This window comes from Haliotis asinina, chromosome 14, assembly GCF_037392515.1.
Source record: "Haliotis asinina isolate JCU_RB_2024 chromosome 14, JCU_Hal_asi_v2, whole genome shotgun sequence".
NCBI lineage: Eukaryota > Metazoa > Mollusca > Gastropoda > Lepetellida > Haliotidae > Haliotis > Haliotis asinina.
Genome location: NC_090293.1, coordinates 1671513 through 1699508, shown reverse-complemented (window position 1 = coordinate 1699508; position 27996 = coordinate 1671513). Strand labels below are relative to the sequence as shown.

The 27996-nt window shown below is 43.4% G+C and overlaps 1 protein-coding gene across 1 annotated transcript; it reads right to left on the bottom strand.

Annotated features, from left to right (window-relative positions):
• Window positions 1-85: 85 nt before the first annotated feature.
• On the bottom strand, window positions 86-27745 carry LOC137261874 (atrial natriuretic peptide receptor 2-like). Its single transcript, XM_067799682.1, has 25 exons — window positions 27299-27745; window positions 18813-18922; window positions 18040-18174; window positions 17684-17887; window positions 17375-17481; window positions 17130-17237; window positions 16782-16889; window positions 16288-16426; window positions 15747-15883; window positions 15533-15641; window positions 15192-15294; window positions 14975-15071; window positions 14136-14301; window positions 13757-13833; window positions 13340-13444; window positions 12742-12813; window positions 11922-12084; window positions 11557-11703; window positions 11047-11227; window positions 10442-10582; window positions 8393-8516; window positions 7724-7792; window positions 5813-5975; window positions 4946-5056; window positions 86-4180 (listed from the first exon to the last, which is right to left on the bottom strand). The coding sequence occupies exons 1-25, from the start codon at window positions 27499-27501 to the stop codon at window positions 3132-3134; spliced, it is 4128 nt and encodes a 1375-aa protein (XP_067655783.1). The 5' UTR covers window positions 27502-27745; the 3' UTR covers window positions 86-3131.
• Between the last annotated feature and the right edge of the window lie 251 nt (window positions 27746-27996).

Sequence of the window (27996 nt, the reverse complement as noted above, 5' to 3'; positions counted from 1 at the left end):
CGAGTCCATAAATGTCACGGTGGTATAGGTGGCGGACGGATGGTGGCCCGGTCGCAAGACCTGAGAGGAAACGGAATTTATGGGGTCACTGTAGACCTTTGTTTTATTGTGAGATTTGTCATAAAGCTGGCTTGGCAAATACTGGTCACGCTGAATAACTCTTTGTCCTGTATTAGGAAGGGGCCAGATCCTCGTTTGACCAAGCAACTATAGCGACAGAGTCCCTCTAGTATCAGATTCCTATGGCATACCCATGGTACATGATCATACTGGGCATATTATAGACTGCATACCCACATGGCCACAACATAGATCTACATATACAGTGACCTGAACCTGACACAACATAGATCTACATATACAGTGACCTGAACCTGACACAACATAGATCTACATATACAGTGACTTGGACCTGACATAACATAGATCTACATATACAGTGACCTGAACCTGACACAACATAGATCTACATGTACAGTGACTTGGACCTGACATAACATAGATCTACATGTACAGTGACTTGAACCTGACATAACATAGATCTACATGTACAGTGACTTGGACCTGACATAACATAGATCTACATATACAGTGACTTGGACCTGACATAACATAGATCTACATGTACAGTGACTTGAACCTGACATAACATAGATCTACATGTACAGTGACTTGAACCTGACATAACATAGATCTACATGTACAGTGACTTGAACCTGACATAACATAGATCTACATATACAGTGACCTGAACCTGACATAACATAGATCTACATGTACAGTGACTTGGACCTGACATAACATAGATCTACATATACAGTGACTTGAACCTGACATAACATAGATCTACATGTACAGTGACTTGAACCTGACATAACATAGATCTACATGTACAGTGACTTGAACCTGACATAACATAGATCTACATGTACAGTGACTTGAACCTGACATAACATAGATCTACATGTACAGTGACTTGAACCTGACATAACATAGATCTGCATGTACAGTGACTTGAACCTGACATAACATAGATCTACATGTACAGTGACTTGAACCTGACATAACATAGATCTACATGTACAGTGACTTGGACCTGACATAACATAGATCAACTTATCTTACCTCACGCATAAATGTTGTCTGATTGGCTGAGCGCTCTGTTATTTTCAATGTACCTTGTGTACAAGCGTGGTGCATTGCATTACATCCCGTTGCCAATAGCAACTCATTGGATACTTCGTGTTAGTTACTTTGTTTCATCTTTTTTCAACATTAAATGATGCATGCTGCGCGGAAATTACCGATATTTTGCGAATGGAAATCAATGATAGTGAGATAACTCAGTCACTCTCTCTCTCTCTCTCTCTCTCTCTTTCTCTCTCTCTCTCTCGCGATGGCTACGAAAATATTTGCCTCGTTTCAATAATAATGTTGAAGAGTAGTCCCTGTGAATATTAAGAAGAGGCTGCTTAAATGAGACTGGGGAAACAGCAAGATTCACACAGGCTGGCTTAAGTGTACGATCCAAGACTCATTCTTCAAACAGTTTAAAATATTAACATTGAGGTTAATATTCGGGCTCAGGGAACATAAACAAACATCGAGGGTACCTCAGCCCATGTTCCCATACAGTGACATGAGCCTGGCATAACATTAGTATTAGCATGAATATCACTAACGTACGTGTGTGTTAGTCTTGACATCCCACAGTTCAGATGTTCAGCGTTCTGAAATGTTTTTTTTCTTCATGAACACTTTTTATTGGCAAGATGGAAATTAAAGCTATGAGACATTTGTGTCGCTGCACGCACCCTGATACAAATATGGCAGGAAACCTTCACATCCCAGTCCCATTCCTGCTGTATCAGAAACAGTTTCCGATGATGTCACCTCGGGCAGATGGAATGACCAACAGGTGTATAACCATGTCAGTGGGTACCAGTGAAGCACATTCCCACAGCCAATAACACAGTCTTGAGTCTAGAAATATTTCCCGTGTCGAGTCTCTATGAGTAAAATCAACAAATTTTTCATGCTTGAATCTTCACCTCAAGGCACATAAATCACTTATAGTCAGAAAATCGTGTCCCTCAACGTTGGTTACACATCCTCCAGAAAATTCCGTTGCCGCAGAAATCAGAGAGACGTTCCAGCTTCCAGACACTCAACATTCTCTTTTTCAGACACACGTGCAACGTTTTCTCTTCCAAACACTCATGCAACATTCTTCCAGACACACATGCAACATTCCATCTTACAGACATACATGCAACACTCTCTCTTACAGATACATGTGTTGCATTCTCTCTTCCAGACACACATGCCATATTCTCTCTTCCAAACACACGTGCAACATTCTCTCTTCTAGACCCACACGCAACATTCTCTCTTCCTCCTTACGCACATGCACCATTCTGTGTTTCAGACACACGTGCAACATTCTCTTTTACAGATATATGTGTTGCATTCTCTCTTCCAAACGCACACTAACATTCTATCTTCCAGACAAACATGCAGCATTTTCTCTTTCAAACATACGCGCAACATTCTCTCTTCCAGACGCACACAACATTCTGTCTTCCAGACGCACAAGTAACATTCTCTCTTCCGGACATACGTGCAGCTTTCTCTACTCCGAACGCACATGCAACGATCTGTGTTCCAAACACACGTGCAACATTCTCTCTTACAGATACATGTTTTGCATTCTGTCTTCAGGACACACACGTGCTACATTCTTTCTTCCATGCACACGTGCAACATTCTCTCTTCCAGATACACGTGTTGTTAACTCCCTTCGAGATACACATGTAACATTCTCTTTTCCAGACACACTTGCAACATTCTCCCCTCCACATGCATATGCAACTTTCTGTGTTCCAGACGCATGTGCAACATTCTCTCTTCTAAATACCTGTGTAACACTCTCTGTTCCAGACAAACGTGCAGCATTCTTTCTTTCATACACACGTGCAACACACATTGTTCCAGACACATATGCATCATTAACTGTTCCAGACAAACGTGCAACATTCTCGCCTCCATAAATACGACATTCTCTGTTCCAGGCACATGTGCTAGATTCTTCCCCCTTCAAGCTCACATACCAACGTTTTGGGGGCCGCTAGTCATAATGGCGTTATTTCCAAAATGCGAGTTACCCTTCGATTACGATTATTCTCCCTGAAGTCCGCGCCTTCCTTCAATGCCCCGCTGGGCACCAGCACGCTGGGCCTGCTGGCGGTACAGCGCGGGATCGTGGCACTCCTAATGAGTGAGTTCTTTGTGAAACCTACGATCGAGTTGTCACGGTCATGTTCATACGCTCTGTTCACGTGAGCGATAATTGAATTTGACAGTTCCCTCGGATCTGAAGTCACTCGGTTTATATGCGTGGTGTGCGTTGGTTCACGTAATGTATTCACATGTGAGGCAATGTTCGACTGTTCGGGCGTCAGTCTGCACACATTGCTACCATGGCTTGGTTCTGCAACCATGGCAACATGATAGTCAGTGTTTGACGATTCACACGTCTCAGACGTTACACGGCTGCTTCCACAAAGAACTCGTTGGGGCAACTTGTTCACAAGTGGGGAAACGTTTGTTGGTCCATAACTCTCTGACGCAACTCTTCTCAGTGATGGACAAACAGGTTCTGTTGATCTATTCACACGAGAACCAAGCAACTCATGGGGATCAAGCTTCAGACGTTTCCCCTTCACCGTAACGCTCGTCGAACACTCCCCGGAATCTGACGTCATGCGAGACCTCGGTGTGCAGTCACCAAGGTAACCACTGTCTTCAATATCCCTAGAAGCTTCTCTGCAAGGCGTTGACGTCGCAGCTGGCATCGGTTTCAGAGCTGAGAGTCTCTCTTCTCGCACGTGAGTCTCACAGTAGGCGAGACTTGGAAGGAGGGCTGAATGGCTACCCTCCCTGGTGTGTGTCCCGCAGTCCGGGATGCTGGTCAGCATGGAGAATTTGACTGTGGGGGACCCCGGTGAGTCCTGGTCAGCATGGGGCAGGACCTTGGTGAAGCCGTCCCTCCCAGTCAGGAAGAAGGTGTTCATGGTGCCCTTACCCTTCACGGGTATCTCGCCCCGGTCGTAGAAGTGGTAGCCAGCGAACCGGGACACCAGCTTGTCGTGGGCGACTGAGCTCATGTGTATCTTCAACGCTAGAGATTGGGATAGATACAAATGAATGTCTCAGGGTCACATGTCACATTAATTAGTTTACGATTAGCTTGTATTGTTTATTTAATTGTTATTTATCGGTGGACTGCTGCCGGACCAGACAATCTAATGGTTGCTTTCTGAACAATGTCCCATGCGTTGGGGGACAGAGTGCCACTGTTGAGCCGCGCCACTCACTTCACTCTAAGACGCCTCTTACGGCAAACAGTGTGAGGGGTCCATTCTATCATCGGCCCTTCTTCAGGTCTGCTGAGAGAACCGGGCATCTTGCCTAACAATATTCCTAATGTCTTAACTGTCACATGAGCGATTAACTAGAGTTTACTGAAAAATGGTTAGTATTGTTTATGTAGTTGTTGTTTAGAAGTGAACTGCTGCAGTGTGATTGATGTCATGAGCAGCGCCCCATGTTGTCAGGACCTTACTGCTGAGCCTTACCGCTCGCTCCTTGCTGCCTCTTACGGCAAACAATGGACTGGATGGGGTCCACTCTACTCTCAACTTTCTCTCTCTAACATAAGCAGTTCTACTAGGAGAAATCTGGATCTAGTGTAACATTTTCGAGCAGTACTACTCTCAGTGTTTAACTTGGATGTGAAAGAGTAATGCATTGTCCTGGACACTTTTATTTTCTTCATTGTATAACTCGTATATCATTCAAATTACTGCAATAAAATCTGCACGAACAGTTTTACAGACGTCCCTGTCTGTCTCGGTCCTAGGGAAACATAGTCAGTGGTACTTACGGAATCCTGTGGACTCCATTCTGGAAGCTACGTTGACCGTGTCTCCAAACAAACAGTACCGAGGCATCGCCAGACCCACAACTCCGGCAACCACCGACCCTGTGTGGATTCCTGAAGAGAGACAACACAGTTGTTTAGATGTCACTCTGTTCTGTGAAGACTATACGAAGTTTGCCTATTTAAAGGGACGGCTTGTATCCTAACGCTGCAACTACTGCGTACAGACTGGGCGTCTTATGTATCAGTTTCTTTATAATTCTTGTAAGGTTACTGGATTCTTCATCCATCAGGGCCGGATACAGCTTTTTGAGAAAGGAGGTGTTGGGGGAGGTGCACAGTTCGTTTCTCGAGTTACAATGGTAATAGAATAAACGTTAAGGACAAAAGGTCGGGTGGGTCCACATCTACTCTAACATACACGTGCCCGCGCGCCGCACGCATACACACATACACGCAATTCATCTGAGATCAAACAGCAAAATCCCGTTACTCCCGGGTTAATACAGCATTTCACAAACGCGTAAGGAGGAAGAGAGAATGTTGCATGTGTGTCTGGAAGAGAGACAGTGTTGCTTGTATGTCGGTAAGAAGGAATGTTGCATGTGTGTCTGGAAGAATGTTGCATGAGTGTTTGGAAGGGAAAACGTTGCAAGTGTGTCTGAAAAAGAGAATGTTGAGTGTCTGGAAGCTGGAACGTCTCTCTGATTTCTGCGGCAACGGAATTTTCTGGAGGATGTGTAACCAACACATGAACGGTATACTGATGTACATAGAGACACGCACAAACCTCCCGGGAGTTCTGGACAAACGAGATTTCGCTGAATCTATTAACTATTTTCTGTAACAGGCAGTGAGTCCCCGACTGACCTATACGTATCTTGAGGGGTCTGTCTGGTAGATGAGGTATGGTGAAGGTGGCGGTGGAGGCAAGGATGTCCATGGCGCAGTCGGCGATCTCCTTGATGTGGTTGTCTCCGTTCCTCATCGGCAGACCGCTAGCTATCATGTAGGCGTCTCCGATTGTCTCCACCTGAAAGGAATGTTTCTGCTTGCCTGAATATGATCGAGACTGATACCAGGGCCATCGTCAAGACAAGGTGACATACAATCAACAAAGTCACCAAGCCTTCAGGCGTAACCCCACCCCTGACGACATCCGTAGATTGCTGGTTACCACTTCTAATTTGGAATCACCACGCGGCAAGCACACATGACCAGCCAAGGTTTTCATTTGTAATCAGGCTTCAGAATTTGGCCACATAAATGTTTTATTTTTGCATTCTCGTTTTATTACTCAGCTGTCTTCACGTTTTAATGTCGCGGTATTCTCAGCTTAACGAAAGCTTCGTGCATTGTATATGCAAATATTATTCATTATATTTTAATATTAAGTTTTACGACTTAATTACAACATAATTTCTGGTTGGACAGGAATCCCCGAGAACAGGAATGCCTACGTCTGCTGATATACTAGAGCCCTTAGACATATGCTGGCTTCGACACAACGCGTCTTCGTCCTACGTAGTATTGTCTCTAGTAGGATCATTAGTGTTGTGTGCTAAAACCTTTCATAAGCACAAAACCTCGACCACAGATCACCCGACTCGACTCAGTCCAATAGGACCTGCTCATCTATCCTTAACCCATGTTGGAATGGGTTTCATATGGCAGGGAACAATAATGAAACTGATAGTTACACGTGGTTCCCATATGTGTCGTTCTCCATTTCGCCGATGGTTATGGAATCAAACCTGAGCTGGCGTCCAGCTCGAGGACGGTATGAAGTGCCCCTGCCCATTTCGACCAAGGTGCTATGGAGGCAGCCAGAAATCACTAGTATCTTATAGGTGGTAGTTATCACGTTTGTTAATCATAAGGTTCGGGTTCGAATCTCATCATATACAATGAATAAAAAGTTAAGCGCCATCCAGTATATTTTGCAAAAATATAGGCTGCCACTTAGGAAATCTTTCAGAAAATAACGAGCTATCGTCATTTGGTTTAGTACTCTTACAAACTCATAATGTAAATTATCTTTTACTTTCAAAAGGATGTATGCGCTTTTGGAAAACATGCATTTTGCTTTCCCCCAAAGGGTTACGTTCTTTTGAAAAGTGAAAAATCAGCAATCACTGTTATATGGTCACATGATTGTCACTTTAAACAAATTTAATAGTGCTGCATAAGCAGAACAGGAATAGCTATTTTGATTTAAAAAGCAGTGTCATCATATCTGTAACAATATGTCCTTTAATTGTAAATACAAATGATTATGACATCACCAAAACAGTTACCAGGTGAACCTTCTGTAAATATGGATTGGCCTTCAGCATAACATTTTCACAGCTTCACATCTTAGTCTTAAGCTTAACGTGCTTAACTTTTTGTAATTCTGCATGGTTATGTCGGAATATCCAACAATAGCTAGACAATAGTTTAGTGGCGTAATACGTCTCCATCCTGGAAGTACATGACAAGTATCTATGAATATTGTTCATATTTATAAATACTTTGGTAAATACGACATATATATATACACACCAGTAATTGTCATGTACTTCCAGGATGGAAACGTATTACGCCACTAAACTATTGTCTAGCTATTGTTGGATATTCCGACATAACCATGCAGAATTTGGCGGGGCACGGCAGTGACTGGTGGGTTTACGTTATAGCATTCAATAAGGCTGGTGGGTTTAGTGAAGTGACCGGGAAGAACATATGCCAACTCCTCATTTCTTGGTGGAATGTTTGACACATGGAAAGTAATGGACGTACCTTGTACACGTCATAGCGCGTGATGATGTCATCAAACAACGTGTACAGACAGTTCAGGAGATTCACAACCTGTAACAGAATCGGGACAGTGGGTGGAGATTGGGTGATACCTTTGTGCGAAGGCTTGACATGAGCCCAGCATCACCGTACTGAGTTCAAACAGATGTCAGCAGGGACCTGCAGGTACCAATGTTTGACGGCATGCCATAATTTTCAACTAACAATATAGTCGTGCGTACATGGTCTGTCTGCGTATACCTTCGTTTCATAGACTGACTGTTTATGGCCTGACATCTCCTTACGTGGCCAAATAGTGAAAATTCCAATTACAGCTAGGACTACGACTAAAGGAGGTACCACTGGACACTGAAAAAGAACATCCTTGTCGTATCCTCGTCATGTTTTAATACTGTAATTCCTTGTCTCTTTACAGATTTACCAATTCATGTTCATAAAATAAACAAACTTCATACAACATAATTCGTTATATTTCCGATGACATGAAATCCGTTAAATGTCCTTAGACCGTGTTTGTTAAGTCAGGTTCCATGGTCTCTCTTCATGTGTACACTTGGTCTGGCTGGTCCCGATACATCGCACCTCCGATTGCTCCAGACTTTGGTAAATACGACATAATGATGGCATATAACAAGATGCGGATGCTGTTACCTCAATTGGTGTGCTCTCGCCACAGATCTTGGTGAAGCCCACGATATCGGAGAAGTATATTGTAGCCTGGTCAAACATCTCGGCCTTCACTGGTTTACCCAACTTCAGGTCCTCTGCCACAGATCTGGGGGTATAACAGTAAACATTAACCACTGTCTCAAGGTGGAACGTTACTCAACAGCAGGTGGAACGTTACTCAACCGGCAAGTGGCACGTTACTCAACCAGCAGGTGGCACGTTACTCAACCAGCAGGTGGCACGTTACTCAACCAGCAAGTGGCACGTTACTCAACCAGCAGGTGGCACGTTACTCAACCAGCAGGTGGCACGTTACTCAACCAGCAGGTGGCACGTTACTCAACCAGCAGGTGGCACGTTACTCAACCAGCAGGTGGCACGTTACTCAACCAGCAGGTGGAACTTTACTCAACCAGCAGGTGGCACGTTACTCAACCAGCAGGTGGCACGTTACTCAACCAGCAGGTGGCACGTTACTCAACCAGCAGGTGGCACGTTACTCAACCAGCAGGTGGCACGTTACTCAACCAGCAGGTGGAACTTTACTCAACCAGAAGGTGGCACGTTACTCAACCAGCAGGTGGAACGTTACTCAACCAGCAGGTGGAACGTTACTCAACCAGCAGGTGGAACGTTACTCAACCAGCAGGTGGCATGTTACTCAACCAGCAGGTGGAACTTTACTCAACCAGCAGGTGGAACTTTACTCAACCAGCAGGTGGAACTTTACTCAACCAGCAGGTGGCACGTTACTCAACCAGCAGGTGGCACGTTACTCAACCAGCAGGTGGCACGTTACTCAACCAGCAGGTGGCACGTTCCGCAACCAGCAGGTGGAACGTTACTCAACCAGCAGGTGGAACTTTACTCAACCAACAGGTGGCACGTTACTCAACCAGCAGGTGGAACGTTACTCAACCAGCAGGTGGCACGTTACTCAACCAGCAGGTGGAACTTTACTCAACCAGCAGGTGGAACGTTACTCAACCAGCAGGTGGAACGTTACTCAACCAGCAGGTGGCACGTTACTCAACCAGCAGGTGGCACGTTACACATCCAGCAAGTGGCACGTTACTCAACCAGCAGGTGGCACGTTACTCAACCAGAAGGTGGCACGTTACTCAACCAGAAGGTGGCACGTTACTCAACCAGAAGGTGGAACGTTACTCAACCAGCAGGTGGCACGTTACTCAACCAGAAGGTGGCACGTTCCGTAACCAGCAGGTGGCACGTTACTCAACCAGCAGGTGGAACTTTACTCAACCAGCAGGTGGCACGTTACTCAACCAGAAGGTGGCACGTTACTCAACCAGAAGGTGGCACGTTACTCAACCAGAAGGTGGCACGTTACTCAACCAGAAGGTGGCACGTTACTCAACCAGCAGGTGGCACGTTACTCAACCAGCAGGTGGCACGTTCCGCAACCAGCAGGTGGCACGTTACTCAACCAGCAGGTGGAACGTTACTCAACCAGCAGGTGGCACGTTACTCAACCAGCAGGTGGAACTTTACTCAACCAGCAGGTGGCACGTTACTCAACCAGCAGGTGGAACTTTACTCAACCAGCAGGTGGCACGTTACTCAACCAGCAGGTGGAACTTTACTCAACCAGCAGGTGGAACGTTACTCAACCAGCAGGTGGAACGTTACTCAACCAGCAGGTGGCACGTTACTCAACCAGCAGGTGGCACGTTACACATCCAGCAAGTGGCACGTTACTCAACCAGCAGGTGGCACGTTACTCAACCAGAAGGTGGCACGTTACTCAACCAGAAGGTGGCACGTTACTCAACCAGAAGGTGGCACGTTACTCAACCAGCAGGTGGCACGTTACTCAACCAGAAGGTGGCACGTTACTCAACCAGCAGGTGGCACGTTACTCAACCAGAAGGTGGCACGTTACTCAACCAGAAGGTGGCACGTTACTCAACCAGCAGATGGAACTTTACTCTTGACTCAAGGGCCATTGTTTCATCTTTGTACTGGATTCCAAAGTTACCCAACAGAACACTAGCTACACGTGTCACTCACTGAGGCAGCATCCGGTACAGGAGGTTCTCCGTCTTCCTCTTCTCCGCGTCCAACTCACTCGTCCTCTCCGCTACAAGCTCCTCCAGATGGTTGGCGTACTTCTCCAACATGGCGATCATGTTGTCGATCATCGTCATGTGTCTGTACAACCACAGCATGCATCTTAACTCATGTCTCTGTACAACCACAGCATACATCTTAAGTCAACCCATCCTCATGTGTCTGTACAATCACAGTATTCATCTCAAGTCATGTGACTGTACAACCACAGTATTCACCTTAACGCATGTGACTGTACAACCACAGCATACATCATGACACAGCAAGCCATGTGTCTGTACGATCACAACATATATCACAAGTTATGCGTCTGTACAATCTTAGATACATCATAAGGCATCATCATGCATCATTGAAATCGAGCCAAGAAGTAACCTATCTGGACAGCCAGTATGTCAGTATATTCGTATGTTTCATAACGACAGCTTATTGTCTGACTTAGTACATGTCTCATCTTTGCAACACAGGAAATGCTAACCATATGTCTTACACATAATGAAGATGACAAATGACCAATAATAGTCCTCTGAAGTGAGTGTACATACTTGGACGGGTTGATCCTAGTGAGCGACTTGACCACCCTCGGCGCGGAGGGACGGGCACTGGGGTCCTCACTCCAGCAATCCTCGATCAGGGCTGCTAAATCCGGATGTTGACGAAGCTCACGTGCAACTGACGGACGGAACCGCGTCTGTAGCGATGATTCCCGAACTTTACTGATGATTTCTGAGGGAAGAAAAACAACAACGTGAGATACTTTCCTTTGTGGGTAAATGTGAGGGGAACCAACAATGCACTTAACAAAAGCAAATCCATCCTATCAGTGGAGTCGATGTATTGATCTAACCGAGGAACAGATGGAGGGCGTTCTTTGTGAAAGGACCTACCTGAGGAACACAAGAAGACGTTCTCGGTACCTACCTGATGAGTAGTAGAGTTGGTACTCGTTACCTACCTGAGGAGCAGTAGACTTGGTACTCTACCTACCTGAGGAGCAGTAGACTTGGTACTCGTTACCTACCTGAGGAGCAAGAGAGTTGGTACTCGTTACCTACCTGAGGAACAGTAGAAGGGGTACTCAGTGTACGGTCCGGACCGAGTGAACACTTCCTTTAAAATGATGCCCACGGCATATATATCCGCTTTCTGGAACTCAACATTCCTCTCTGCACGCAGAATCTCAGGGGCCGTCCACAATTCCTCTGCAAGGTGTTTTGTGCAACAGTTAAATACCAGACCTATTTACTCCACATCATTTCCATCATGGACTCGTTTTGTAATAGCCATCACAAAATACTTCTTGTCATTAAGATTTTCTTTAGTTTGTTTCATTAAATGGGACTAGACGATTTCATTTCGGCTGAACAGTTCTCCAAAACGACAACCAGTTACCGCAATGTGTCACTTCCGGTACACTTACTGTCTGCGTTCTCCTCGAAAGGTATAGACGCCTTGTCCATCGATCTAATTTTAGGGACACCGAAGTCCGTGAGCTTACATGTCCACCGACTGTCCACAACACAGTTGGAACTTTTCAGGTTGCCATGGTAATTGACTGAACTCTTGTGGATATATTCCAGTCCCTGAAATTAAATAACATTTGAATATGTACTGGCGACAAATCATTGTTCTCCCCTGAACCGTAAGGTGGTATCATGAGCTGAACCATTACATACCATCTATGTCGAATAACAGGGTTGGAACAACGTATCGAAGTATCGATGGATTGCAATTGCTGAGTCTCTGATAGGAAATAATCGATGGTAGAAACCAAAAACTATCGATGCATCTACTGTATGTGTGACTATCGATAGTTTAGTAACTGACTTTTATTAGATATTTATCCTATTTTGTATTTCATAGTTTCCTTTTAAGTGTCTTGTTAGTTATTAACAGAGACTGAAACTATCTCAACGTGTATATATTTATTTTGGAAATGACTTCAAATGATACATTTCAAGAAAAGAAAAAAACTATTCAAATAATATTTCTAAAGTTGGTAGCAATAGTATGTTACAATAGACTATCGCAAAAGCTGTTACCCTTTCAATATTCACCCCTATAGAATACATTGAATTTTGTCTATGTCTCTTCCACCGGAGGTCAAACCTCGTGGCATATATACCTAATCACGACCCAGACAAGTGTTCAGCACTTATGGTTTTGAAGTCTCCTTCATTGTTCTGACCAGGTTTACTAGTTTCAAAGTGCTACAAAGTGACCCCAACTGAACATCCTACCTTGGCGACGTCTTGACATAGGGCGAACTTGAAGAGTTGATCCAACTTGATGTTGGTATTCCAGATGATATCCTGTGAACATGAAGAGTTGCCGTGAAAAAGAGAAAACGATCAAAATCCGCTGAATATGTAGCATTGTTCTTTGACTGAGAAACGTACCCGAGTCTTACCTCAGGAGAATGAACGTGATGCAGAAAGATTATATCAACCGGGCGGGAATCAAAGTTTAGTTGGTCTAGCCAGGTTAACTGTGAACTGAAATGATGCTGATTGTGACCAGGAAGGGGGAAAGGTTAGGTCGGAAATGCTTCACTGAGAACCATGACAACCCAGATCGGTGTAGATTTGCCGTTTGTGAGAGTGGAGGATGACAACCCAGATCGGTGTAGATTTGCCGTTTGTGAGAGTGGAGGATACCGAGCATATACTGACTCGTTTCGCGGACAGATTTTCTATGATTTTTATTTACAGAAGTTATTTTACAGCAATTTCACATCTTTTCTGGCCCTGATGTCAAGGATTAATCACGACAAGGGATAGTGATTAATCATCTTGACGCTTTGGGCATAATCAATATTGGGTCATGTTTATGACCTACCTGTAAACTGCCCTTTGGACAATACTCCCACAACAGGAGAATCCTTCCTGGATCTACGCATGCGCCAACAAAGGCACAGACGTTCTGGTTCTTGAGTTCCATCAACTGCAAGACAATGTGTATAGCTAGAGAACTCCCTGGAGAACTCCCTGGAGGTAGTGGGTGGAAAGAAGGGTTATCCATCATGACTCAACTTTCCTCTCTGCTGTGTGAAGGCAATTTACCAAAGTATTCTGATTCAGATGAAACATAGCAAGAGTGAATGGATGATTGTTTATGTGAACGCCGGTTTATATTGTTTTCAGCAATGTCCCAGCAATTTTACACTGAAAATAGTGCTACAAGGTGAACTAGGAATAGGGGTTGTTGTGGTAAAGTAAACGTTACCCACGAGGCTGCTTGAAGATATGTTCTTACTTGGTTGAGTTCCTGCAGTACCTCCTTAGTCAGACTGACGCTGTTCTTGGACATCCTCTTGACGGACACCAGGCTCCCTGAACACAAGCCGTCATGTTGTTAGTACCCTTCACCTCTATACTGGGAGTCATTATTTATTACTGGTTTCTCATGAACTGCTTGAAACGTATTCCATTTCAGAACATTCACATGTACGCCTATATGCCAAGCACTTTCACTGTATTCTGTCACGGCACTGAATTACAGTACAGCAACATGGTACACTGTTAGCTTACACTGTCCTGGTATACTGTCACGTCTCACTACCATTGTACACTACCCTGATGTACTGTTATGGTACACTGTCATTATACACCATCACCGATGCCTCATGCTTTACCTCTGATATATGCCACAGATCCAAACATAGTAGTCCCAGTCTCCGTGCAGTGATGTGACCTTGGCGAGTCTGTGTAGGAATCGTCTGTACTCCCAACATTGCGTGGCTTGGTTACTGCCTTCACGTTCTTGGAGCTGCGACGTCGTGCGAGGTTCTTGAAGCTGGACTGAGGACGTAATGGATGTTAGTGCTTTTAGCGATATTCTAATGTAGAAAAGGTATCGTATACACAAATAAATGCGTGGTTGACTATCCTAGTGAGCGAGTTCGTGAGTCTAGCTTTACTTAGCTTTGTAGCAATATTCCAATAATATCACGGAGCCGAACACCACAAATTGGCATTCACACATTGCACCCATGTGCAGAATCAGACCCGGGTCTACGAAGTGATGAGCGAACGCTTTAACCGCTAGGCTACCCCACCGTCCCTACACTACACTGGGTGCGAGTGGACCACTAACGATGTCAGTGTGTGTCTGTGTATAACTGTTTGAAACAATGTGTGTGGGTGGTTGAGGTGGATGGTAGGGTCTGCGGTATTCTTACAATGTGTGTAGGTGGTTGAGGTGGATGGTAGGGTCTGCGGTACTCTTACAATGTGTGTAGGTGGTTGAGGTGAATGGTAGGGTCTGCGGTATTCTTACACTGTGTGTGGGTGGTTGAGGTGGATGGTAGGGTCTGTGGTGCTCTTACAATGTGTGTGAGTGGTTGAGGTGGATGGTAGGGTCTGCAGTATTCTTATACTGTTTGTGGGTGGTTGAGGTGGATGGTAGAGTCTGCGATACTCTTAGAATGTCCCTACATACATGGCATATGTACTAACAACAGGAGTTACCTACCCTGACGCTGCCACAGAGAATGGCCGTGACGAAGTCGATCTCTTCAAACTTCACCTGCCACAGCATACTCTCCAGCTGTCGGCGACGTCGGTAACGTCTGAAACCCCATGACAAAATACGTACGTCACAAATGTATTAACAAGTACACACACATGCGGAACCCCTTCAAACGAGAAGGATATTTCTGTAAATGAGTACAGTAAGAGATGTGACTCACCTGAGAGACACCTGCACGGCGATGGCGATGATAAGGACGACTGACGACCCTGCCGCCGCCCCCGTGATAGTGTCCGCGTAGCCGAGGTCGTGGGTTTCAGGCTCTGTGTAGACATATAGTTGTGTTGTAATACCGCGTGATAAATCAAGTAAATTACACTGGGGTTAAAACTGAATAATGCTGTCTGCAACATCAGCAACAATCCATTGGAGGAAGGTACCAATGCCAAAGTTAAATAACAAAGTTATTTCAACGAATGATTGTATAAACAACCTAATTAAGAAACTACGCAATCCTTCTTCAAGTCCAAGGCTAGCTTGTTAACTAGGGTGTTGTTTTACCTATCTTGCACTTCTCTCCTTCAAAGCCACACTTGGGTATATCTGGTGGAGCGTTCTCCTGTCCAACCTTCCCGTCCGGCCATCGGGCACTGATCTTCTTCTCCATTTGCTGCAAAAAGAAGACTAGCATCATTTGTGAAATTGTTAAATACAAAGAGAATTCACAGGGGAAACAATAGAGTATGACAGTTTTACAAACGGGTACATCACTTACCGAGTAGACCATCCCCCCTGTAAGGGTGTTGTAGATCTTGGTGATGGTGGTAAAGTTGCCATCTTCCTGCATGTCTAGCAACCAGATATTGACGAGACGGTCACAGAAGGTGTCTAGAACCAAATTAGCCGTCACACCTGTCGACAAAAGTTTCATGTCACTATAAGTATTCTCCACGTGTGCATAGTGGACAGCTCTATCAACAAGGCACGTGTCGCCGAGTTCCTGGCTGTCAGGGGTATTTTGTTGTGTTTTCACCCTTAAGAAGGGATACTGACAGAATTTTTAACATTAAATTCTACAAGTCTCGGAGATGTGAACGATATACACACGTTTAACGAGTGTGTATATGTCATAAGAACAGACACTCGGGTGCACTTTTCTGGGAAAGGCAGAGACATTGCTTGATATTTTATATCGTAAGTGGGGTTATCAGATACAGAGGATACATAAGGAATACCGAAAACTGGAAATATTGTCCCTATTCCAGACTTGTGAGTTCCGGGATAATTACACCAAGCTACAAACATTGACGTCTTACCTGTTGTTTGCACCCCCTGCGCCATGGAGAACATGTGGGTGCCGTTTGTCGGATTCTCCCCCGCTACCATTGACTTGTTGACTAGAATCGCCCACAGCAGAGTAGCGTCGTACAGAAACGGGGCATAGGCGTCAAGTTGCTGTGGAGATGAAGGTTTGGTTATGAATACGAATTATGGCGTTAGGCTGGTTAACATTTGAAGGGAGAAAGCAAGAGGATTTCATTTATTGTTTCGATATTGTAATCAAACCCTTAGTTGTGCGGGCCAACATTTCAACCAGTGAACAACCCACACACTTTATCGTTGAACCAGATATTGCAAATTCGCAAAAAACACATTCTAATTAATCCGAATAGTAGCACTGAAACTTTGAAACGTTCTATTGAAAGGTTTTGGACGAAATGTGTTGGTAATATTCAAACGTCAACATGAAAAAATGTATTGATTATGGCTGACGGAAAGACAGGGTTGTTCCATTCCTGCAGGCACTTACGTCTGATCCTTGAGGGATGTCCCACAGTTCGTCAGTCAGTGTGTTCATCTTCTGTACATGGTTTTTGAACTTTTTGTACGTCTGTTGTTCTTGACCCACCAAAATAACCTGGAGGGAAGATTGAGTGAGTAACAATTGAACAATGGCGTGATGCCGTGGATGCTTAGACATTTCTACATGGGACAAATTTATCAATGGTGCCATGGTACTGACAAAACAAGGATTACAAACATGACCTGACGTGTAAAATATGCTATCTCGGAATCTTGTTTCTCGGAGGTATTGTAATCAGCAATTTGCAAATGTTTTCATAACGTTGATATACATAACTGTCTGTTAGTTACTTACGTGAATGACAGACTCAAACGCAAACTTCGCCTCTTCATCAAAGGAATCGTTTCGTCGCCACACACGGTCTGATAAAACATCTGCCTCCAGCGTCTCGCCAGAATACACCTGAACAAAATTAAAATCTCAGTGAAATAATCTTCTGTTCTCCCTGCACTAATAATTTTGACTATTGTACTTATCAAAATAAACGTTGTTGTTTTAAGTGCCTCGTCGTACTCCCAGTGAATGAGAGATAGACTCACATCTCCGTTGATGCAGATGAAGGCGAACTCCCCCGTCGTGAGCCCCAGGCGGTGAGCCACCAGGATGTACTTCCTCATCGTCAACCACGGCACAGCGAAGATGATGACTGGGAAGACAAAGGGTCATGCATCAGTATACGTCCTACATCAGGTACACCTACACTAGTCACGTCCACGGGAGTGAAGGGTGCTCCTCTGAGACCCTCCTGAACGTATCTCCTTGCTGTTTCGCTGACAGTTCGTTAATGTTCAAACAATAAAGCCTGTTTGGATTCTTCAATAATGTTCATAACTTTAAGAATCACTTACTTCGGGCGTACTTCTTGACCTGAAGGAAGATTTCTTTGATTTCTTCGTCGTCCATGGTCGGGGTCACAGAGTGCGTAGACGTGAAGAAGTTGGTTGTGTCACCAGCCAATGCTTCATACACTGACTTGTAGGATTCGTCTTTGTCGTGGATCATGGCGTACCGCTTCCAGTTGAATACGCTAGAGACGTAGCGCATTGTTGTGGCTGAGCACAAAACGTTGGGTAAGCAAGGGAAATGGACATTCTTACATGTCTGCGGAAAGAACGCTGAGTCACAAACATACTGGAAACGAAATGATGAATGAATGACTGGCAAACAAAACAAGAGACAGACATATAGAGAGTTGTGTACTTACAGAACTGGTTCAGGGGTCCGAGAAGTCTGATGAGAGTGGAGTAGATGCTCCTGTCTCTCAGGTCGTGGTCGTTGGAGACCCAGCCGAAGACGGGGATGTTCCAGTGAGACGCCAGCTGCGCGACGGGACGCATGCCTATATGTAAAGAGGGCAATAAATGTAAACATGGTCTGAGACAACATGGTCTGAGAATACGGCCTAAATCGTTGCTTTTACTGTACACAGTACTAGTTAACCAAGTACACACTGACAACACAGGAAAATACGATGTCCACCCAAAAATAGCTTGGAGCACTACATGCAACATTTGACATCATTTCTAGTGTTCTATTCTGTCAAGTGTAAATTTGAAAATTCAGATTGTATGTTACAGTGAAACTCCTCGTTTCTAAATGCCTTAACAGTTTGGGGTTTTGTTGTATTTCGAGTTGAAAGAATGTACTCCCGTACGGTGGTAATGTTAATTCAGATATATTCCGCATCATTGTAGCCTCCCAGCTGGTATCAGTGAATGGGCTCTGCTCTCACATATCATAGGCCACATGACGAGTACGTGATCGGGAAAATGTTGGCAATGCACTGAAGTTTTTAATGCATACTTCACATTGTTCCATTCTTACCTTTATGGAAATATAATAATTAGAGAATCAGAAGAAAAAGTGAAAATGCAATGCCACCATTCTGAATGTTTACCACAGGGATCGTCCTGCGACAGTTTACAGAAATACAGACCTGTAAAACATGATTATCTTATTATATACAACTCAAACTACCTGCGGAACACGGAGGTCCGAGGAAAAGATGTGGGTCAAACGTGCTCTTGGCGTCGACGGCGGAGGTGAGAGCGGCCTTGGAGTTGCAGTCACTGTCGTACCATTTCACCCTGGACACACAAAAATAGATGTTTGGTCATTAAATACGAACAATGACCTCCCAAATAGAATCGTATGTATGAATTATCCGTGATACATCAACGCCAGCTTACACAACTGATATTTTAGGACAATCAGTCGCTCAGATGAAAGCCCTGGACTTACTGTTGGCCTGCGTACAGTAAACAGATAAATGTTGACTCCCCCACACCAGTCCTCACATGCTTGATGTGTACAGGGTGTGCAACTGTTGTCAAACTATGGCGTATGTATCACTGCCATAATGCCTGCTCGACAGATGAAGTACCAGGTGTGCGTTCTTCCAACCCTCTCATCACGTAATGAGGTTTAATGAATATTTTCATTTCCTTGCACGGCTCATTTCTTTGCACTGCACTTCAGTGAAACTTCATATGTTAAATGTGTCCCTGTTCCCCTACACGTACACTTTATGTTACGTCCAAACTTACTACTTTGTATCCTCACAGCCCGCCATTATTCTTTCCTACTTACATCAGTTTACGGTTTTTACTTCATGTCATACTGACTCACAAAATGATTGTCAATTTTACAAACTTAATTCTTGTCTTAATTACCTAAAGCTACACACTATACTATTTCAAAATCTTATTGACTTACTTTGTGGTTATCACCCAACCCGAATCGTTCCTCCCTGTAATTATTAGCTTTTTGATGTCTCTGCTGACCCACAGTGTGATGGACAAGGGCAGCCTTGTTGGTTAAGGTGTCTGAACATTTATTTACATTTGATTTTTTTGCTGCTTCATTCTATTGTTACAGGTCACAGTACTGGATCACAACTAACTTTTCAATTTATTATAATTTACGTTCAATAAAATACTTGAAAACAAATGCTTTCATTGGTTTCCATTTTGAAAGATTTCATGGAATTCTGAATCTTTATTTCATTTTTGCAATATATTGCCATTGTATGACTGTTAATGAGACATAAACTTCATGTGGCCTTCACGGGACATGACAGATATCACATTCGTAGCGGACTAGCGCGGAGCGGAAAAGGCAGTTGTTGTCAGAAGTTTCAACAGGTTACGTGTAAGTATCAGCTGGGCGTAGCTGACATTTTGACTGTTTTATTGGAAACATACAATGAGGTCTGCAGTCATTGCCAACACAACTGCCAAGACCTCTGTCATCTGCATATTGTTTTCCTCCCAGGCCTACTTTGTTCCTGTATGTACCACGAGTGGCATTTCCTCGATGAAAGTAAAGTGGACACTGGATGGCCCACATGTCGTCCGAATGTGTGAACTGCTACTGGAGATTGACCTTCTGTTGTTATTACGATGGGTGGAGTTTGACATGACCAGGACAACGAGACAACGGAGCTACTTGCGATATTTCAAAGAGCGGTGGAATCTTGCTCAAACGTTTTTCGATCATAAAAGGCCTTAGCAAAGATTTGAAAATCGTTTATGGTACTTCACGAAACCAAAGTGGCACTGCCATATGGTTCATGGCTATGGCAGATTCGAACCGGGCCTTTGCATGGGGAGCGGTGAAAGGAAATTTTCAAGCGGCCATTTCCTTGAGGATCTTTGTGATCTTAGTGGCATCAAGCTATGGGGTTCTACGACTATGTCTAGCAGGACAGACCCTTCTCCGAGTCACGGGTTCGATTCCCCACATGGGTACAATGCGTGAATCCCAGCTCTGATTGCACGCAGTCGTTTTGAGTGTGTAGTTCCAAATACAAATCGAAAAGATATAATAGAATGTCGTGACTCAAGTTTCAAAGTGCTGTTTCATAATGTTGTCACTGATCAGCTAGGTCCAAGACAGCAGCCATAAAAAACAAAATGAGCGTCTAACTGGGAAAAGTCGCATAAACGACACACTTCTGAGAAGCCGTTCAACTCCTCTCTGTGTACTGCTTGTCAAACACACGCCGTAAGTGTCAGGCTAACATGTCACATTCAAGGTTGGTCCGACATCTCATTGCTGGTAGGGAATTAAACAGAAAAAATACACATAAATACTTCCAAAAGAAATGTTCATACCTATCTGAGACAAACACGACATACCACGTTTCTGAAACTATGAGTGCACACTTACATACGTACGTTCGTGCATACACACACACAGACAGACAGACAGACACACACAATACATACATACATACATACATACATACATACATACATACATACATACATACATACATACATACATACATACATACATACATACATACATACATACATACATACATACATAGCTGAAAATATCCATTAAGTCTCATTACGTGATAGATTGGAAGAACGCGCACCTGGTACTTCATCTGTCGAGCAGGCATTATGGCAGTGATATATACCTAAAGACAACATTAACATGAAACAAGGAGTTTCACGTGTACGACTTTCCACATGGGACTTTTTAGCTCAGCATGTGGCGCTCGTCATCCCGTCATGCTTGCTCAGTGTGTAGGACGTAAAGTTATAGTACCACAGGCCTCGTGGTGGTGTCCGCGTAAAGGGCCACATCATATACACAGTGTCACGTATTATTCATGAAATAACATGTTTATGGTGAAATTTATTTCAAATGCGTCACTTTCTTTCCTGAAAGGTTTAATGGGGTTGTTTACTAGAAGTTTAGAGAATGCGTCTTTGTGAGAAAGTATGCGGACTGGGACTTCTAGCCTTCCTCATTTTCTGTTTGTTGTTTTTGGTTATTTGTGCAATCAGTGTCATCTAGACGATGTAGACGCCAGAGATGCGCACACTGAAGTGACAACGGCTGGTTAAGTGGTAGGATATAGGGGCAATGTCGTGTATGAACACATATATGATAGGATATACGGTAATGTGCAAATAGTTTGACACGTTGACCCTTCACCAAGGCACTAGGGACCCAGGCCGGTAGCTGAAGGAGAAACTGAAGTGTCAGTTGGTGGAAGGGAAGAGGGGCTAGGAGAGATGAATACGAAGCTGCAGGTGAGGCAGCTGGGAGGCAGATAGGAGTCTGTAGGTGATGGGGCATTTGGGGCACAAGTAGCAGGTTGAGAGGTGGAAGTGTGTGGGGATGGGGACACGGATACCAGGTTCGGGTGGGGTAGTGGGAACACAGGTAGAAGACTGGCGGTTGGGTAGTGGGGACAAAGGTAGGAGAATGAGGGTGGGACAGTTGGGACACAGGTAGGAGAGGGCCTGGTTTCATCTTCTTGGTTACTTTCAGACACATTCCTAGACACGGAGCGTATGGCCTAAATTAATATTATTTGTAAAAGAAAACAGACTGCTCAGCAAGCAAAACGTTAACATCAAAATCGCACCGACAATGAACAACATAAGATAAGATAACAATCTGATAAGGTCTCCTGTGGCGTCTGTGATGCGGCTCCTTGGAGAACTGACGTGTTAGGAGATGGATAGATAGAGCTATACATCTGGGAAGGGTGTGGTATAAATAACCATTTAGGACTAGATTACATAAATCACATGCAACATGTACATGTTCCTGCATTTCTTCGCCCACAGGTACAGCATCATCCGCTTGGAAGTATTCACCCAATCCATCTTTTGGCGTATCTCCGTAACGTCACATCACCAGTTATAGCAGTCATGTACCCAGTCAACTCAACATCAAACAGGTCACATCAGGAGATGAACGCGAGACCGAGGGGCTCCAGTGAGATGAGCAGGACACTGAAGTCGAGGGTGTACGCCCCTCACGTCAACGGCTCCTCTTGTAGAACAAGTTTGCCGGATTGATATATTCTTCTGTAGTAGTATTCCTCAGGTTATGGTGAGGGCGACATACACGGTCACGTCGTTAAATGACATAAGACGTGTTGCTTTGTCTTTTTATGTCAGCAGTAGGACAGGACCCCAGGCCCTGTTTGAATGCAACTATTGCACCACGACGCTGTAAGTGGTGTTCTCGATATCAACCTTTGGGTTGCCATGATTAGAGAGTGGAAACGCACCAATGAACGTTGGTAATAAGAGGGACTGTATCGTCAGGCTGCAGCGCAAGCTGGACAAGACTTGGTTGTTTTCACGCAGCTAAAAACATTACCAAGTGAATTTTGGGGAGTGCTGGTTTAAACTTTCCTGCCCCTACGTCCCCTTACCCACCCACGTACAAAATATCCATAACAAGACAAAGCATAAACATCTGCAAACATGTGTAGACATCAATGAACATCTATAAATGTTTATAAAATCGGGGGAGGGGAGGGAGCGTCATAGTGTGTGCGTGTGTGTGTGTGTGTGTGTGCGCGCGCTTGTGTGTGAGTGTGTGTATGTGTGTGTGCTTGTGTGTAAATGTATGTGTGTGAGTGAGTGAGTGAGTTTGTGTCGTCAAGGTAACACCAGGATCTACATAAATTCCCTTCGAGGGAAACGGTTTTCTCGCATTAGTGTTATCTCCCTTGACATGCAGCAGTGTGACCTTTAACCTGCCTCTCCTTTAGGCCAGCAATGCAGGAAAACAACAGTAACTGTACACACATCTTGGCACAACCAGCACGCACTGTCATACAAGTGTTTCACGTATGGCAAACGTATGATATATGTAGGGAACCACAACATAATATTTCTGGTTGCATGCAACGCATGTACTGTTACCATATTTTCGTTTTACTGTCAGGTCATCACCCCCAAGAAAGGTGAGTCTTCAAAACGCTCGCAATGAATAGTTCATAGCCAGAATTTTAACCGAAGGTTATGTGTAATTATGCACGTGAAGGGAAGAGTATGTGGGTCACCTTAGTCATAACCTGTACTAGTGGTTAATCCATGTTGAGAAAGATTCATTTTAAAAATGACCCTACTCTCATGTCATCTCGTATGTTTTGTTTACACATATACACTGTGAAATACGTCCGCCCCTAAATATTCTACATTCCTGTCCTTAACGGACAAAACACCCGCTTGTTATAAGTCAACACTAACATTTGTTTCAGTCGTGTATGTATCTCTTATTTCACATTTTTCACCTTTGTTTCCTGGTTAAAGTGGGTTTTTGAGATGAGGCCGAGTATAACTATAACACAGAAACGTGGATTTATCGGTTCATTCTCTTAACGATACAATAGATGGTAGCACCCTAAGACAAAGGTGACCGATCCCAGTTGAATATTTCTCCCTGTGGAAAATTTTCGAAACACGGAACAGTATTGTTAATGTGCATACAATGCAGTCACATCATTACACGACAGACACAAAATTAAGAAATATTCCCCTCCAGACAAAGAAAAAGCGCTGCATTCACTGACAGATCCTTGTTTCAGGTTTATAAACAGACAATATGTGGCCATGGGCGTCAATTCAACATGGCCGTGGGCGAAGGCGAGGGGTCGCCACACTGACATGATGTACACTAGAATATATATAGACATGTAAACATCTTCCTCCTCCTGGCCTTCCTGTTGCCAGGACAACGTGTCTGTCACCTGGGCGACACAGGTCAACAAACATATTACCCGATGTCATCCTAGTGAAAGCTTGTTCATAGGACAGTTCCGTCACCGACTCCAGTCCGGATTAAGAGTGAAGAGTAACATCAGTTATGAAACCTTTATAACGGTAATTGCCCGAAAACAGAACTTCCAGTGTGAAATGGACATTTGGAAAAATGGAATAATGTTTTCTTTACACTGATCCGAGCATACCTGATAGCCAGGATCTGTGGTCATGAAGCTGTTCTTGCTCGTGAAAACAGCAAAAACTCAAGTTCTCTATCATACACTAGTATTCATCTCATGAAAAGAGCGATTAAAATGTTATACCGTTTTGAAGCATTATTTTACTTTTTTACTTATGTTACCATCGTGTGACAGCATGGTTGCTGATGAATTTCTACTGAAAACCTTAGTTTCGAATTTTCTTTGATGATGTCCAAGGTGATGAAGATGTAAATAAATACAATAATTACCGATGAAACCTAAAAACACAGGTATGATATTGACAAATCACTGATCACAAACAGTTCAGTAGTTGGATTTAAGCATTAGTATTATTGTGAATGTTGACTACTCAAGAAAACCGAAACCTGCAGTGTTCATATTATTCCTCTAAGGCCAAGATCTTTTATGGATAAATCTTCTATTTAATTCTTTGACACACAATGTTTCGGGGTCATTTCAGACCACTTCATCAGATGGACTGATCCTGAAATGATCTGAAGTGGTCTGAAATGACCCCAAAATGGCCCCGAAATGCCGCTAAAAGACATCATGTTTCCTTTAAATAACAATGAACTTCCATTTTTTTCAGAATTGTGCACTTTGAACAATGTCGTAAAAATCGATTCTTTTTTGTCCACACTTAATGTTAAATTTGACAAACGACTCTGTTCCACAATTCCGTTCAATTAATTGCAAGTGACTCTTTTTTTTCAAACATACGTTGTTATGAAGAAATAAAGTATCAGTTACTTCGGGATATGAAAAGACTTAGTCAGTGTCATAAATCAACGTTTCATGAAGCTTGTTCGGGTAATAATGTTTTGTTTACATGTTAAGATATTTAACCATAATATTTTAAGAAGTAGTAGCGGATATTAAAAATATTGCCATGTTTGAATTTGTTTTGTTGATAATACAGACTTTCTGCATCAGTGATTGTGAGGACAGAATACACACGAAATAATAGGAAGATTCGTCACGCCATGATTACAAAAACGTATGAGCAGGTAACTCATTAATCTTGAGCAGGTCGGCACGCTAATGTGTGAGCAAGAACAATAGATTCGCCTCGTCTTATTAGAAAACAGCCCGAGTGCCTTGTACTTGGATTCTTGGGGCAATAAAAATTCCAAATTAAGAGGCATATGAAATATGGGTTAGTACAATGTGCAATTAATCGTTCAAACTTGAACATTAGACTGTCAAACAAGGCTTTCAGCTGTCTTGGCCACTGAGACGGTTTATTCTTGAGGGTAAATGGCTGAAGGGTGTTTGTGTGCGAGACCTGTGAGATGCAGAGCTGAACAGTGTTGATCGCCCTTGTCCATGCACCCTACGGGCACTTGAGTGAATTAAGACACTAACAGTAATCTTTACTCTGAAGGACAAGTGATTTATTGCTTGCTTGTTTGTTTGTTTACATAATATGCACGCGTCTCTGTGTTGTTTAGGATCGAGAAGAAAATTATCAACTACGAGTGAAAAAAATAGGACTAAATATACAACCCTGTCGTTTCCCCATTTTTCATTCCATTTAAGCTATCCCGGAATACTTTATGACTGGGTGCTTTACATGCCTATGACAGTAATACATACGTTAATTCTCTTTGGAAAAAAACACTGCCACTCCGTCGTCACAAACTACGAAATCTTCATTCCAAAATACATGATCTGCCACACCTACAGGTCTAACCATTATCTTATACCGATAGCAAGCGCTAGGAGGATACTGACACGCCCTGTAACTAGAACATTCGTATGGAATTGCTTATGACACAAATATTTGAGATCGTCATTACGTTTTTCTACAGCCGTAGTCGTGGTACAGTCATCGCCTATGTATTGTGTGGGAGTCGGTTACATAATCGGTCAGCGTAAGACACTGCAGGTGTCTCACCATGATGAATCGACGTTCATGTGTAAGGTATGGCATGGGAGAATAAACTTAGTCAGGAATATTTTAGATACAGACTGTTGTGGTTTGTGTGAACATCTGTGTAACGACGGTTTCCTACATGATTTTCTTCAGCGGGACGTAAGAAAATGTGTGGGAATTATTTAACATATTCTTCGTTTCAAAAACCACAGAGGATATGGTTTTTTTTAATGTTAAAGACATATCCGTTAGGATTTATATTTGTTTTGGTGTTTTTTGATTTTTTGCTTGATTTGGTTTTTTTCCCATCCGACATCATAACATTTACCTTACAATCAAAGAGTTTCTTAGGAAAGATAGACCAATTCAAAAAATTGTGACGCGTTAAAAGAAGAAAAGAAATACACCTTATGTTCAAATAATCGATGCACAACATGTTCACTCATAAAACACAAATTTGTATTTAAAAAAAGACTGTATTGTTTTCAAAATTAAAATTTGATTAGTTATTTGTTATTTTGCCTTTTGAGGAAAAAATCATATAATAATGTTTCTACTGTCTTCTTAAAATTTGATATATATTGTTCTCCTGTATAAACGAATAAAGGAATGGGATTTCAATTGATGTTTTGTCTCCAACAAGATCATACAGTAAACAAATAATTCATGTACCTTGTTGGCAATATGGAAAAATTAAAACAGGTTATGCATTGTTGGTTTAACCTGAGAGTATTTCCTAAAGAGAAAATTAGACGAGCCGAAATAATGACGCCATGGGCTACCATAGAGTGTATTGACTGCTGGCTATTACGTAGATAGAAGTCAAATCGCCCGACTTACCTTATAGGATGTCCTTTAAGATATTTTTGCCCAATGGAATACAAAGCCAACTTTAAAGCATTCACAGTAGTGGCAGCACTGAACTTGTTGTACTCCCTCTTTGGTGCCATCCAGGCAATCCTGAACTCTCGCTTGTCCCCCTGGACACTGGGGGTGTGTAGCAGGAGAGTGGGGAGAAGAAGGAACACTCCCCAGGTGTACATTGTCCCTGGTCTACCAGCCTGAGCCTGGCTGTTCACTGTTCATCTGGCAGGTAACACACAACAGTAGATGCTTCTAGCGCAATGATGACAAGTCGTCTGCTTGTTCTCATTCATCACTCCTGGCGGGAAGGGTGACAAACCAGCTAATTCAGGATTGTTACAGCCCTATGGCCCCAGGGATGACACCAGACGTAGTGACCACTATATGTATGGTCTAGGAATTTCGGACAGTGGTCCAAAAATGGCACACTACCGTTTCCGTTTCTGCATCTACCTGATGACGTCAGATCGAGTGGACCAATCAGGAAAGGAAATGGAGGGCCACTTAGGCGTACAACCATGACACTTTCATTGCCTGGAGAGATAAAAATGACACTTTGGAATATTTGGTGTGTTCATGTTTGGAATACACCGAGACATTCTGGATTATTATTAAGTTAAGGGTGTAGGACATTTGCAGGTATTACTGAAGAAATCATATCGTGCGACTGGCAG